This window comes from Cnephaeus nilssonii (genome assembly GCF_951640355.1).
Source record: "Cnephaeus nilssonii genome assembly, chromosome: 6".
NCBI lineage: Eukaryota > Metazoa > Chordata > Mammalia > Chiroptera > Vespertilionidae > Cnephaeus > Cnephaeus nilssonii.
The window spans coordinates 63,792,693-63,808,898 of record NC_137077.1 but is presented as its reverse complement, the minus strand read 5'-3'; the positions used below and the strand labels follow the sequence as shown (position 1 = coordinate 63,808,898).

At 38.7% G+C, this 16,206-nt stretch overlaps 1 protein-coding gene across 1 annotated transcript in view; it reads right to left on the bottom strand.

Moving 5' to 3' along the window:
* Positions 1–16,206, bottom strand: part of NUP107 (nucleoporin 107) — a 46,221-nt gene that overhangs the window by 18,403 nt on the left and 11,612 nt on the right. Inside the window, exons 7-12 of the mRNA XM_079774376.1 lie at positions 15,478–15,605; positions 13,925–13,973; positions 5,851–5,922; positions 5,360–5,448; positions 2,526–2,601; positions 512–625 (exon numbers count right to left, since the gene is read on the bottom strand). Of these exons, the coding sequence (XP_079630502.1) occupies positions 512–625; positions 2,526–2,601; positions 5,360–5,448; positions 5,851–5,922; positions 13,925–13,973; positions 15,478–15,605 (528 nt within the window). The remainder of the gene's footprint in view (positions 1–511; positions 626–2,525; positions 2,602–5,359; positions 5,449–5,850; positions 5,923–13,924; positions 13,974–15,477; positions 15,606–16,206) is intronic.

The following is a 16,206-nucleotide window of genomic DNA, read 5'->3' as shown; positions in this document are numbered from 1 at the left end:
GATGTTGCATTTTTTACAAATTGAAGGCAAGACCCTCTAACAGCAATAAGATTACCACTCGCTTTATTGTAGTGTTCTGGAATGGAACCTGCAATCTCTCAAAGGTATGCCTATACATACAAGATCTTAAAAATCACAAAGGAGATTGATTTTAAAGAGGTGAGATTAAAAGGAGGAAGTCTGAGGGCCATGGTGGTCTTCAAATGCATAAATAGTGTCCCTGAAAGAGCAATTTGGGTCAGACTTGTTCTCAACTCTTAAAAATCAGAACTGGAAATATGCCTAGGGAGGCAAAGTCTGACTTTTGAAAAATTTTTTTTCTCTTAAGAGTTGTGCAAACTAGAGTGCAGTGCCCTCTGAGGCAATGTGTTTCTTATCACTGAAAATGGTCAAACAGCAGTTAGATCTAGATACATTGAGAAGGCATACTAGGTGGTCACAAAGATCCCTTTCAATTTAAGAAGAGTCCATGCCTTTTTACAATTGGACAAGCACAGAGTACACAATTTACCTCTTCTGTCATTCCAGCACGGATTAGAGTGAAAAGATATTTGAGTAATCTAACTTCATCTTCTCTATCCAGATCATCAAGGGGCATTTTCTGTCTTATGGGAGCATCAGGGTCCTATAAAAAAAAAAAAATCACCAACTGTTAGTCCTTTGTACTCACATACATTTAAACACATCAAGAGATGATAAATCTCTCCTGAATATATTACTGAAATAAATTCACTTGTGATTTAGTTAATTAACAATAGGAATGAAAGTGTCACAAGTGTTCCAAACAGCCACACAAATGCCTACTGCCCATTTCAAATAGACTCCTTTGGCCCACAAAAGTGTATGCCTAGGTCAGGAAAAGTGGAAATACCACTAGCCTAACCCAGCCCAATCAAGTAACTCTAGGATGATACTCATAATTCAAGATGACTTGATCTTTACCCTGATATAGTAGCAACTACATGGACAAGTTAATTCTAAAAAATGGGCACAGAGGAGAAACTGAAGGAATCTCAATCTATTTTGTGACTAGAAAGGGCTAGTTGGTAGTTTCTGGTAACCTATGTGAAGAAAGCCCATTATGGGGTTAATGCTAGGTAAAACACACCAACACTGAAAGAAACAAACAGATTTTGAATAAATAAACCCATCCCCCCCCCCCCCCGAAAAAAACAAAAACAAAAACAAAACACCCATCAGTTATTCCTTCCTACTATCTTTCACAGATAGAGAGAAACATCGACCAGCTGCCTCCTGCACACCCCCACCGGGGATATGCCCACAACCAATGTACATGCCCTTGACCGGAATCGAACCTGGGACCTTTCAGTCCGCAGGCTGACGCTCTATCCACTGAGCCAAACCGGCTTCGGCAAGAAATGTACTTTTTAACATTTGGGATAATATAATGTTCTCACTTTTAAGCAAAGAGCACTATGATCTGCATGTTGAATTTTAAATGAAAAACTATTTTAATGTGACTTAAAAAAGGAATTAATTCTTATTCCAATGCTACTGTTTATGGCAATATAAATATTCAGAAAATGGAATGCATAATAGGTTTGGCTATTTTCACAAATATTTTGCAGACAGATATAATCATTCAATTTTGGAATATGGTCTCTTTCTGGAAAAAGGAAACCACTACTTTCCAGATAAGAGGAAATGACTTTCAGTTGCCTGATACTAAGTAGTTTAGCTATAATTTATTCCAAACTCTTCTAACAGTTTTCAAACAATTTTCATCAAAAATCACTTTTGTGCCTAATCGGTGTGGCTCTGTGGTTGAGCGTTGACTATGAATCAGTGACCATGGTTCGATTCCTGGTCAGGGCACATGTCGGGGTTGCAGGCTTGATCCCCAGTTGGAGGTATGAGGGAGGAAGCTGATCAATGATTCTCTCTCATCATTGATGTTTTTATCTCTCCCTCTCCCTCACTTTTGTTACCAAGTACAATGTTACCAATTTTTTCAACTGTTACTTATTTCTCCCACTGTTCACTATAAATATTTATCACATGCTGCCTCTTGTCACAACGCTCTATTCCTTTATTTCTATAGACTCCTGTTCTTTTCAAATCCACTGTTATTCATGTCCAAGAATGACCTTTCTAACCTCAAGCTAATTCACGAAGCTTTATGTTTCCCTCCTGCTTTCTATATGAAAGAGCTTTCATAGGTCACCATCAAATAGTTCAAGAGTCAAACCTTGCTATCAGACCAAAATTAATTTATTTTTAATGCTGGAAAATTAGGAACACTTTCTATACCTTCTTTTAAAACTTGTAATTCATAGGTCAGAGAAATGTTCAAATACATGTCATCAAATTTAAAAGCAACTTAGTAGTTTTAGAGTTAAATAGTTTATGCAAATCTTCAGGAAACAAAAACAGTTCCAAGTCTTAAAAAAAATCACCTAACTTTGAAGACAACTTTCCTTATTTTTCTTCAGTTTTTCTTTACTTTTTCTTCTTCTTCTTCTTTTTTTTTTTTGAAGAGAACTCTCATTTCAAAGAACACTTACCAATTCAGTGACAAGAGTACGGACACTTCCTATGTAAGACAGCTGCCGCTGTTTCAAGGCGTGCAGAGTATTTTCCCTGAGAGAAAAAGAACAATTTCTTTTTAAGGAGCAATTCTCATAGTAGGTTTATTTAAAAAAAGAAAAAAAATCAAGTCAAAGTTAAAAAGAGTATAAACTCAGAAAAACAAGCAAAAATGCTAAGTATAAAAGGGAATTTTATATTTTAGCACAGATTACTAATGATATTGAGCATTTTTATGTCCTTATTCATCTATATGCTTTTGTGAGGTATCCATCCAAATTTTTGCTCTTTTTATTACTGGGTTATCTTTTATTACTAAGTTACAGTTCTTTATGAACTATGGGTTCTATATTTCTTCCAGTCTGTGGCTCACCACTAATTCATTTTCTCAATGATGTCTTTTAGTGACAAGTTTTAGTTGATGAAGTCAAATCAATTTTTGACCCCTGATTATTGCTTTCTGTGACCTAAGAAACACTTGCCTATCCCCTAGTCATAAAGATGTCCTCCTATATTTTCTTCTAAAAGCTTTATGGTTTTGATTTTTACATTTAGTACTATGATCCATCTTGAATTAATTGTTCAGTATGATGCAAGAAAGATGTCAATATCAATCTTTTTTTCACATAGATATCCAAATTTTTCTCAGTTTGTTGAACAGACAGTCCTTTCCTTATCTGACTGCTTTGACTGCTTTATTGAAAACAAAATGACCATATAAGTGTGGTCTATTTTGGGGTTCTCTATTCTGTATTTATTTAAAACTTGCAAAGACCTTAACTAAGGTCTTTTAACTAAATTTTTTAAACTAAGGGCATTTTAACTAAAATTTTTTCCTGAAAATGAAAATTACAGTTTTGCTCAGAAAAATCACAAATATTGAAGATTTAATTTTAAATAAACATTTAGTAACACTAATTTCCTAGTTAACCAGAGGAAAAATATAATTGACTTGCAGACTTTGTACATATAATATTACTGAATTCAAAGGCAATCTGAACTTTTTCTTTAAATCTTGAAATAAATTGTACCTTTAACCTAATGGTGCTTTCTGGTTTCAAGGGCATACAATAACTTAAAATTATTGAAGAATATGGGGGAAAGAAAATTAAAAAAAAAAATTACACATAGCTAGAAACATGGTACAAAGTGTCTTTTTAAAAAAAAAAAAACATTTTAAAAATTGATTTCAGAGAGGAAGGTAAAGGGAGCGATAAAAACATGAGAGAGAATCATTGATCGGCTGCCTCCTGCACGCCCCCTTCTGGGGATCGAGCCTGCAATCCTGGCATGTGTCCTCGACGGGAATCAAACTCGGAACCCTTCAGTCCGTAGGCTGACGCTCTACCCACTGAGCAAAACAAGCTAGGGCCAAAGTGTCTTCTTGATCAAATTATGATTATTAAAAAAATATAGCAGGTGATTGCTTGAAAACATGAATCAAACCATGTCACATTCTTTTATTCTCAAGGTTTCCCATCACATTTAAAAGTCCCAAACGCTTACCTTTGCCTGCCTGTAAAAGTCCTACTTGAGCTGGCTCTCTTCTATCTCATTTATTATTCTTTTCTTTGCCATGTTCATACAGGCCTCCTTGTGAACAAACATTTTACCTTCCCAGGGTCTTGGCAGTTTCTGTTCTTAACCAGAACACTTGTCCCCCATATTTTTGCATGGCTCACCACCTTTATTTCTTAAAAGCCCCTTGATCTTAACTACCTGTTACTTCCTCAGAAAGGCCATCCTTGATCACCTCTTCTACTTAAAGTAGTACCCATTTTCATCCTTTATCCAGCAACTCTGATCCCTTTTTTTCAAAGCTCTTAATACCTAACAGGATATGCATCTGTTTTTCCTCTTAAACAATTACAAATCCCATAAAGGCAGGGTTTTTATCTATTTTGCTCACAGATTAAATAAGTAATCTAATCTAATAATAGACAAATATGCAAATTGACCGCACCTTCGCTATGCCCAAGCCACGCCCACCAGCCAAGCCACGCCCACCAACCAATCAGGACAAATATGAAAATTATCCAAACAAAGATGGCAGCTAATTTGCATATCACGACAGCGTAGAAAGAAGCCAAGAGCTGCAGAAGGGAGCAAAGCTGCAGAGAAGCAAGCAAGCCGGGGGGAGGAGAAGGGAGGAGCGGAGGCGGGGCCGGGGGAGAAGGAAGTTGAGCAGGCGGGGCCGGGGGAGAAGGGGCGGAGCCGGGGGAGAAGGGAGGAGCGGAAGCGGGGCCAGGGGAGAAGGGAGGAGCGGAGGCGGGGCCAGGGGAGAAGGGAGGAGCGGAGGCGGGGCCAGGGGAGAAGGGAGGAGCGGAGGCGGGGTCGGGGGAGAAGGGAGGAGCAGAGGTGGGGCCAGGGGAGAAGGAAGGAGAGCGGGCTGGCGGAGAAGTTAGAAAAGCAGGGGGGCTGGCGGAGAAGGCGGGGCGGGGGAGAAGGAAGGAGCGGAGGCGGGGCGGGGCCGGGGAAGAAGGGAAGAGCGGAGGCGGGGCGGGGCCGGGGGAGAAGGGAAAAGCAGGCGGGCCGGGGGAGAAGGGAGGAGCGGAGGCGGGGCCAGGGAAGAAGGAAGGAGAGCGGGCTGGCGGAGAAGTTAGAAAAGCAGGGGGGCTGGCGGAGATCGCGGGGCGGGGGACAAGGGAGGAGAGCAGGCAGGGTGGGGTAGAGTGCAGCAGGAAACCCTATTGCAGGATTTTTCCTGCAACGGGAATGCTAGTAAGTGAATATTCATCTTTCAGTATTTGCTGAAAGAATGAATAAATAAAACCAACTTTAAGTCTTTGGAATAAAAGTTTTAATGACTTACCAATATACTGATTTTGCATAAAACTCAATATTATCAGAAAAATCTCCAATCTCATCTTTGGCAATGCTCTCTAACCAATCCACCACCAACTAGGAAAGTTTAAAAAAAAGAGAGAGTATCAACTATAAAATCTGTTAGTATTTTATTTGTAGTACTCTTACCCTTAATTTCAAAAAAAAGTTTCTGATACAAAAATACCAAGTAACAATTTTTCTAATCGCTATTTTTACTTTTTAAAGATATATAAATTTATGGCAAAAGAATGAAATTTTCCACAGACTAATACAGTTTTTAATAGGCTTTCCTGGAAATACTAGGGTTATTATTTGAAAACCAAAAACAAGGTTCTTAATTCCTGTTAATTACAAATAAAAAGATCAAAAAGAAAAAAAATTAAGAAAAAAAAGTTTTAAATTAAAACACCTTCATTTATTTTGTCATTTACCTTTTCTTTCTGTTTCATAAAATATATTTAAAAATTCTAGTCATACCTGACTTTGTCGGACAAGTGAATCTCTCTGAAATAACGCCTCCACAACTGCTTTTTCACTAGCATTAAGAGCCTATTAAAAAAATATTAAAGCAAAGAAAAAGATGATCTAAGAATATTATTTCAACAGGAAGGTAAAAACTATCTGAAATAAGGATATTCAACCACCATAAACATTTTACTATACAGCAAACTGGTATATTTTTCTAAGAAAAGTTCTTGTAAATAAATTTCAAACTGCTATATCAATGTGTGGCTGCTTTTACTTGATATTTTAGTTCTTTAGCTTTACTTGGAGTTTAAAATACCTATTTTCCCCAGAGATATTATTTTAGGGGAAAATAAAATATAGAACAAAATGAAACAAACAAAAAAGCATAATAAAGAGATGGATTCAGTCATGTGACATGTTAGAAAATTAACATCTAGAAACTTACAAATCTATTATTCTACACAGCAGAAATTGACAGGTGATAAAACTTAACAATCCAAGGCTCTTAAGACCAACTTTAAGGACAACTTGACAAAAATATGAGTAAGTAATATTAAACAGTATATTAAAAGGATAATAGTCCAGCTGATGTGGCTCAGTGATTGAGCATCAACCCATGCACCAAGAGGTCACTGGTTCGATTCCCAGTCAGGGGACATGCCAGGATTTTGGGCTCAATCCCCAGCAGAGGACATGCAGGAGGCAGCTGATCGATGATGTGTTTCTCTCTCATCGATGTTTCTATCTCTCCCTCCCTCTCCCTTCCTCTTTCTCTAAAAACACCAATAAAAAAATGCATATTTTTTAGAAAAGGATAATATGTAGTGATGGAACCTATAATCAATCTTATTCAAAGATTCAAGGAGAAAAGCCATAGGAACATCTGGATGGATGACAAAATGTCATTTGATAAAGATTATCTTCATAAATTACAAATAGAAGAATATTTTCCAATATGATAGACTACTATCTAGCTAAAGCCTAGAGCAGTGATGGCGAACCTATGACACGCGTGTCAGCACTGACACGCGTGCCATTTCTGATGACACGCGGCCGCTGAGGCGGCCGCATGCTGAGGATGAAACATTTGCGACTAGAGTCTTGGAGTTAGTTTTTTCCTCAAAGTGACACACTACCCGAGTTATGCTCAGTTTTTTGGCGAAGTTTGAGACACCAAGCTCAAAAGGTTGCCCATCACTGGCCTAGAGCAATTTTTACATTTAACTCTAAAACCAGAAAAAGACAACCCACAAAAACCTAAGTAGTAGTAAATACAGAAGAAGAGTCCAAGTTGTCAATATTTTTAGTTAATAGGATTGCCTACCAGAAAACCAAGACAATCAGTGGAGAACTACTAAAACTAATAAGTTCATTAAATAGCCACAAGTAAGATAAATAATCTAATCTAATAATAGACAAATATGCAAATTGACCGCACCTTCGCTACGCCCAAACCACGCCCACCAGCCAAGCCACACCCACCAACCAATCAGGACGAATACGCAAATTATCCCAACAAAGATGGCGGCTAATTTGCATATCGCGACAGCATAGAAAGAAGCCAAGAGCTGCAGAAGGGAGCAAAGCTGCACAGAAGCAAGCAAGCCGGGGGGAGGAGAAGGGAGGAGCGGAGGCGGGCCGGGGGAGAAGGAAGTTGAGCAGGCGGGGCCAGGGGAGAAGGGGCGGGGCCGGGGGAGAAGGGAGGAGCGGAGGTGGGGCCAGGGGAGAAGGGAGGATGGAGGCGGGGCCAGGGGAGAAGGGAGGAGCGGAGGCGGGGCCAGGGGAGAAGGAAGGAGAGCGGGCTGGCGGAGAAGTTAGAAAAGCAGGGGGGCTGGCGGAGATTGTGGGGCGGGGGACAAGGGAGGAGAGCAGGCAGGGTGGGGTAGAGTGCAGCAGGAAACTCTATTGCAGGATTTTTCCTGCAACGGGAACGCTACTCTTCCTATAAATGTATACCACGTGGTTGGCATAAAATAAGTATCTGCAGAAAAAAATAAATTAAAAGATTGAGAAAGCAACAAATGAACAAAAAAAATAAACAAACAAAAATTCATAAACAGACAACAGTATAGTGGTTACCAGAGGGAAGGGGGTGGGGAATAGTAAAAGGTAAAGGGGGTGCTGAAACCGGTTTGGCTCAGTGGATAGAGCTCGGCCTGTGGACTCAAGGGTCCCAAGGTTCGATTCCGGTCAAGGGCATGTACCTTGGTTGCAGGCACATCCCCAGTAGGGGGTGTGCAAGAGGCAGCTGATCGATGTTTCTAACTCTCTATCTCTCTCTCTTCCTCTCTGTAAAAAATCAATAAAATATATTAAAAAAAAATCGGTAAAGGGGGTCAAGTATATGGTAACTGAAGATGATTTGACTTTGGATGGTGGGCACACAATGCAGTATCAGATGATGTATCACAGAAATGAACACTTGAAATCTATAGAATCTTATTAATGAATGTCACCCAATAATTTTAGTTTAAAAAGTTAAATTAAAATGAAGGGTCCCGGGTTTGATTCCAGTCAAGTACATATGCCCGGGTTGAAGGCTCAATCCCTAGTAGGGGGTGTGCAGGAGGCAGCTGATCAATGATTCTCTCTCATCATTGATGTTTCTATCTCTCTCCCTTCCTCTCTGAAATCAATAAAAATAGATTAAAAAAATTTTTTTAAACCTTAAAGACAAAAAAAAAAGTGCTTGAAAGCCAAAAAGTAAGTAAGTAAGTAAATAAGTAAATAAATAAGTAGTGAAAAGATAGTAAAAAATATTTTAGGTGAAAAGGCAGATTGATAGGCATGAAAGAATCCTATCTAATAAAGAGGGAATATGTTAATTGACCCTCACGCCATCGCAAAGATGGTGGCGCCCACAGCCAATACGGAGGAAATATGCTAATTGACTGCCATGCCCTCAAAGATGGTGGCGCCCACAGCCAATAAGGAGGGAATATGCTACTTGACTGCCAAGCCCTCAAAGATGGTGGCACACACAGCCACAAGATGGCGGCACCCACAGCCACAAGATGGCGGCACCCAGTCCCCTCAGTCCCGCCGGGGCGTCTGCCTCTGGAGTCCCCCAGTCCCCTGAGCCCCGCAGCTGCCCAGGGCCGGCCCAAGGCACAGGCAAGCCTCAGCTGTCGCCTGCCCAGCCACCCAGGGCCGGCCCAAGGTGCAGGCAAGCCTCAGCTGTCGCCTGCCCAGCCACCCAGGGCCGGCCCAAGGTGCAGGCAAGCCTTGGATGGCGGCTGCCCAGCTGCCCAGGGCCACCCGAGGCTCAGGTAACCAGGGCCGGCCGAGGCTTGTGCTGTCAGCAGTGGCAGCAGCAGAGGTGTGATGGGGTATCACCTTCCCCTGATCGCTGGGTCGCCTCCCGCCCCTGAGGGCTCCCAGACTGTGAGGGGGCAGGCCGGGCTGAGGGACCCTCCCTTCCAATGCATGAATTTTCATGTACCAGGCCTCTAGTTTATTATAAAAATGTGTACTTATTTTCTCCTTTTTTCACTATAGTTGCTTCAAACATGAATTGCTTTTGTAATGAGAAAATAAAACATAATTAATTAAACCCCCAGAGAGCATCTGGTATTTATGGTTTTAAAGGTATATTTTTACCAAGCCTTCAAAGAACAGGTAATTCCTACATTCCTCAATTAGCACAAAAAATGATGGAAGATTTATGCACTTATCATAGAGAGCTAACACAATCCTAGATACCAAAAATGAATGAGGGCAAGTCACAAAATAAAGACAATATGTTTGGGAAAGTACTAAATAAAATATTAATTACGAAAATGTAGTAGTATATTAAGGACTATATCATGACTCTTGTTTATTCTATTTGAGGATAATCCAATATTAGGAAAACTGTTAGTGCAAGCTATTACAATTATAAATTAAAACATAGCTATAGAAGCTAAAAATTAGCTATAGAAGCTAATAAATTAAAGCAGATATTATAGAAGCTAAAGAAAACATTTGACTGCATTCAACATCTATCCCAACTCTTAGCTAGTTAGGAAAAAAACTCCTTAATCTGTAGTAAAACAAAGTCAGGAATACTAACTGATATAATTGTATGGACGCTCCTAGTCAATGGAATAAAGAAGGAAAAGAAGAAATTAGGAAGGATTAAGGAAAACTATTTGTAAATTACTGCCAATATAGAAAGCCCAATAAAATCAATGAAAAACTGACTAGAGCTAATAAAAGCTCCAAAAAATGGCTAATTATAAGTTTTACACATAAATCATTGAGCTACTTCTTGACAGTTATAACTAATTATAAGATGTGATAGGAAAGAGAATCCATTTACAATAGGATTTACACAGACTTTCATAAAGAGCACAAATCTATATAAACTATATAAGATCTAAATAACTGGGGAGACATGCAATGATCATAAACAGGAAAACTCAACATAAAAATGTCATTTCTCCTCAAATTAATTTACAAATTCAATATTACTGCAATAAATATACAAATTAACTTTAAAAAAATGGAAATTGTAATGTTCACCTGGAAAAAAAAGGGTGCAAAAATAACCAAACACGTTTTTTAAAATGAAGGAGACTAACCATCTGAGATACTAAAATTTCTGAGCTAGAGTGACTCAGGTGAGTAGTATCGCCTTTCAAATGAATCAATCAATAAAACAGGAAAGATCCATGCATAAATATGATAAATATATTTGTTTGATAAATGGCGTTGGGATAAATGACTTTCCATATGAAAAGGTTAAATCCCTTACTTCTTTTTTTTAAAAAAAAATATTTTTATGATTTCAGAGAGGAAGGGAGAGGGAGAGAGAATCATTGATGGCTGTATCCTGCATGTCTACACTGAGGATCGAGCCCGCAACCTGGGCATGTGCCCTGACTGGGAATTGAACCGGACCTCCTGGTTCATAGGTCAATGCTCAACCACTAAGCCATGCCAGCTGGGCTAAATCCTTTGCTTTTTCAGAGACAAACTTACTTCAGATGAATCCAAGAGCTTATTATATAGAAAATAAGATTTAGATCTGGAAGAAAACATTGGAAAACATTTTTTTAAATAGATAGCAAAGGCCTTCTTTAACAAGACAGAAGATAGTGAATGACAGAGGAAAATATGACAAATGTGATCAGTTAGATATGGAAACGTCAGCTTTACAAAGACCCCTTAAACAAAGTTGAAAGACAAGTGACAGAAAGGAGATGATTATCTTTAATATATACAAGGAAAGAATTTCTAGGAAAACAAGCTAAGGATATGAATATAGAATTTATATCATTAAAATGCCAAGAGCAAAAGACAAAGAGAGAATATTAAAAGCAGCAAGAGAAAAACAGTTAACTACCTACAAGGGAGCACCCATACGATTGTCAGCTGATTTCTCAACAGAAACTATGCAGGCCAGACGGGAGTGGCAAGAAATATTCAAAGTGATGAATAGCAAAAACCTACAACCAAGATTACTCTACCCAGCAAAGTTATCATGTAAAAATGGAAGGTCAGATAAAGAGCTTCACAGATAAGAAAAAGCTAAAGGAGTTCATCACCACCAAACCAGTATTATATGAAATGCTGAAAGGTATTCTTTAAGAAGAGGAAGAAGAAAAAGGTAAAGATAAAAATTATGAACAACAAATACATATCTATCAACAAGTGAACCTAAACATCAAGTGAATTAAAAATCTGAGGAACAGAATAAACTGGTGAATATAATAGAATCAGGGGCATAGAAAGGGAGTGGGCTGACAATTCTCAGGGGGAAAGGGATATGGGGAGTGCAGGAAGAGACTGGACAAAAATTGTACACCTATGGATGAGAACAGTGGGGGGGAGGTAAGGGCAGAGGGTGGGGTTGGAACCAGGTGGAGGGGAGCTATGGGGAGAAAAAGGAGAAACAATTGTAATAATCTGAACAATAAAGATTTATTAAATTAAAAAAAATTATGATGGCTTCAGGCTGAAGTGGTGGCAACAGAAACAGAGATGAGTGGTCACAGTTGGGACTGAAGAGATAGAAGAGAGTCAATAAGACTTGATGATGGATCACATTTTGGAGAGGAGACAGAGACCAGGATCTACACTCTTGCTACTCCGAGTGTAGTATACAGAACAACAGCATCAGCATCACCTCGGAGCTTATTAAAAATGCAGAGCTACTCTAGCCGGTTTGGCACTGTGGATAGAGCGTCGGCCTGCGGAATGAAGGGTCCCGGGTTCGATTCCAGTCAAGGGCACATGCCCGGGTTGTGGGCTTGATCCCCTGTAGGGGGCTTGCAGGAGGCAGCTGATCAATGATTCTCTCTTACCATTAATGTTTCTATCTCTCTTCCTCTCCCTCCCTCTCTGAAATCAATAAAAAAATATATATTTTAAAAATGGAGAACGTATGCCCTGACCAGTGTGGCTCAGTTGGTTGGATGTCCCGTGCACCAAAAGGTTGCCAGTTCAATTATTAGTCAGGGTACATGCCTAGGGTTGCAGGCTCCATCCTTGGTAGAGGGTTGTGCAGGAGGCAACCGATCCATATTTCTCTCTTTCCCTCTCCCTTACTCTCTAAAAAAAAACAACCATTAAAAAATCTTTTTTAAGAAAATGCAGAACTTAGGCCCCACACCAGAACTAGTGAATCAGAATCTACATTTTAACAAGATACCCAGGTGACTCATGTACACAAAACAGTTTAAGAAGTACTGATTTAGAGAACATTCAGGTTTCTTGGAAAACTGGCTATGGTACTGTCCAGTGAAAGACAAAATTGGGCCCTAACCGGTTTGGCTCAGTGGATAGAGCATCGGCCTGCGGACTCAAGGGTCCCAGGTTCAATTCCGGTCAAGGGCATATACCTTGGTTGCTGGCACATCCCCAGTAGGAGGTGTGCAGGAGGCAGCTCATCAATGTTTCTCTCATTGATGTTTCTAACTCTCTATCCCTCTCTCTTCCTCTCTGTAAAAAATCAATAAAATATATTTTTTAAAAAAGACAAAATTGGGCTTGGCTTTTGGCAAGTTTAAGTTAAGATGCTTGGATAGAAAAGACTAGACTAAAGTAGAATTAAAAAAAAGGTGCTTGCTCTTGAAGAAGAACAGTGTATAAGTTCCCCTGAGTCTACTACGAGGCAGAAAAGAAAAATATGGGGAAACTATTTATAGAATGAAACAGAGCCAGGGGACACATTCCTTTCAGGCTCTATCTTCTTTCTGCTTGGAGTCAAGAAAGGAATACATTCCAGCACTGCTGAGGAGTCTGCACAATTTAACTTGATACCCTTGCTAGGAACCAAGTCACTGAATCCTGCAACACTTTATCCAGATTGTATAAAAAATAAGCCCTTGAGCTTCTGCTGAACAGCCTGAGGGGCAACCCCCCTTAAATTTTCTAGAGGTTCAATGTTTGATAGAGAAGACAGTGAAATATGCCCCTCTTCACCTTTGAGGGCCCTGTCTGAAGGAAGAGATCTCTAGAGCATCACAGTGGCTCTTTCCAAGAGTTAACCAAGCATTTCACAGTGAAACTCTCATCTTTATCTTTTAAAAAACCCCAAAACAATCACAACAAAAAAGCAAACTATGTTTGTATATATCCTAAGTAATAAAAGGGTAATATGCAAATCAACTGAACAGTGGAACGACTGGTGGCTATGACACGCACTGTGCAGGCAGGCAGGCAGAGCGGTTAGAGGTGATCAGGCAGGTGAGTGGTTAGGAGCCAGCGGTCCCAGATTTCAAGAGGGATTTCCGACTGCCGGTTTAGGCCCGATCCCTGAGGGGTCCCAGATTGTGAGAATGCGCAGGCCGGGCTGAGGATCCCTTGCCCCCGCACACAAATTTCGTGCACTGGGCCTCTAGTATATGTATAAAAATGCATAGAAAATGTCTGGTAGACTACAATAATACCAAACTCTTAGACTGAACAGTAAGAGAAATAAAGTGGACTTTTACCTTTTATTCTATAATATAAGTAAATATTTTATTATTTTATCTTTTACTATATCTTTTATTTACTTGAAAAAATTTTTAAATGAAGAAACTCAAAAATCAAATTCTACTACTAAAAACATTTTAATTTTAAGCATATATGAAGAACAAATTAATATAAAACTTACAGTAACTGCAAACATATTTTCATCTTCTAAGGCAGACTGTATCCTGTCTCTGGGGAAAAATAACACAAAATTTCACATAAGTATATAAAATCACCTTTTAAGCTATATGCATGCACAAACCTACAATCTAAAAAGTGGGTTTCCATTACCTTAGCCATCATGCTTTAAACACAAGATGCAAGTAGTAAATGCCTTCTGAATTTTACCTGAATAAAACTGATATTTCTTAAAAATACACCCTACGGCAAGCATATCAAACTCGCGGCCCAATGAATATTTTTGCAGCCCAGCCAATATAACTGTATGTAAGAAACGTTTTAATAAAAATTTCATAACTTAATTTTTACAATATCCTTTTATACGTAATTATTTATAATGAACTACAATGTTCAGTAATGACTAATTACTATAATCGTGTTGCATTCATTTCCCTTATGCACCTTACGCGCAGGCACACCATATCTCTCTCTCCACTAATACTAGCAGCGAATATTTTAGCAGCCAATTGCCACATCATTAGTCTTGGACTGACTTGTTTGTTGTGCGCAACAGGAAGTATTTTGCTTTTGGAGAACAGGAAAAATAGGTTTATTTGTGTTATACTTATTAATTTGTGCAGTTATTCAGTATCTGGTAAGTTAATGTTCAAGAAAAATATTAATTTTTATTAAAATGTCCTATTATTTTATGTTAACAATTACTCATTTATTTCAGCCCTTTGTATTCAGCATGTCTCTATCGAAATAAACCTACATTTCTATGAAAATTGAACCTTTAATTTTTTTGCGGCCCACATAAACTTAAACCTTGTTTATTTGGCTCATGTCAGCTTTTGAGTTTGACATGCTTACCCTATAGTCTTTAACAACTACCTGCTAATGCATACACCTTTTTTTTAAAAAAATATATTTTATTGATTTTTTACAGAGAGGGAGAGGGAGAGAGAGTTAGAAACATCGATGAGAGAGAAACATCGATCAGCTGCCTCCTGCACACTCCCCACTGGGGATGTGCCCGTAACCAAGGTACATGCCCTTGACCGGAACCGAACCTGGGACCTTTCAGTCCGCAGGCCGACGCTCTATCCACTGAGCCAAACCGGTTTCGGCTACACCTAACTTTTGAATATAATGTTTTCACATGGTAAAAATAAAATTATGATTTTCTTTCAAGATTTTCTCACAAGGATGATAAAGTAACAGAATTAATTGATACCACTGAGCATCTGAGGGAAGGAAAATTTGGTTTACTTCTTTCAAACATCCACATTACATAAATCCTCTTTCAGTTTTTTCTTTTAATCTATCCTCTCCCAAGTATTACAATATTTTTATCTTTCCTTAAATCTTTATACATATCCAATTTTTAGTAGCCAACAGCTTTATGACCTGATATTCACCTCCTCCCTAATTCACTCCTAACAACTAAGGCATCAGAAATGATAAGCATAAAGAATAGCAGAACCTATTTCTAAATACATCCTACTCTAACTTTTAAATTAATATCCCTGTTGGTTTGTGTTTATTTTATTCATGACTTGTACACCACTTTACCTGTACAAAGAAGCCAGCAGCCTCCACGTGACCATCTCCTGTTGAAGAAGCCAGAGCATACTGGCTGTTTTTGAAAATTTTTGAAGACCAGGTGTTGCTCGGTTCACTATTTTACTCAGTATATTCACCTGGATTATAAACACAGACATAAGGAAGTTTTCTATAATCCTGAGTAACAACTTTGTATTCTTCAAGTACATTGTGCTAAAACTAATTACATAACTAGTATGTATGTACATTACTATATTATACATATGTCCTGCCTATCTATGGTCTTTTTTTAACTGAATGTAATATAACATTTCCACTAGAAATGGCCTTAAAGTAAGGTGTGTTTATGTGAGTATATATGTAAAAGCTTAACATAACCTAGACTCAACAAGAACAGCTTTGGGTACATTTTTTTCTCTCTGTACACTACCCAGAAGATAAACTAAATCTAACCTACACCTGACAAAATCATAACATGAACCAATTGAGTAGCAATAAAAATTAAAAATAAGGTGTCTTCAAATTATGTCTGATAAATTTATACCATATAACAAATCAAGAAAAATGTTTTCTTAAGATTGGCACCAAAACAATGCCTTTTCTAGCCAAAACTTCAAAGTAAGTCCCTCTTTGTTCTAAAAAATGGCTATGCGTGTCAGTGCTGACACGCGTGTCATAGGTTCGCCATCACTGTTGTAAACAGTTCTTAACCTTTTAGGGACTGAGGCATGTGTGAAA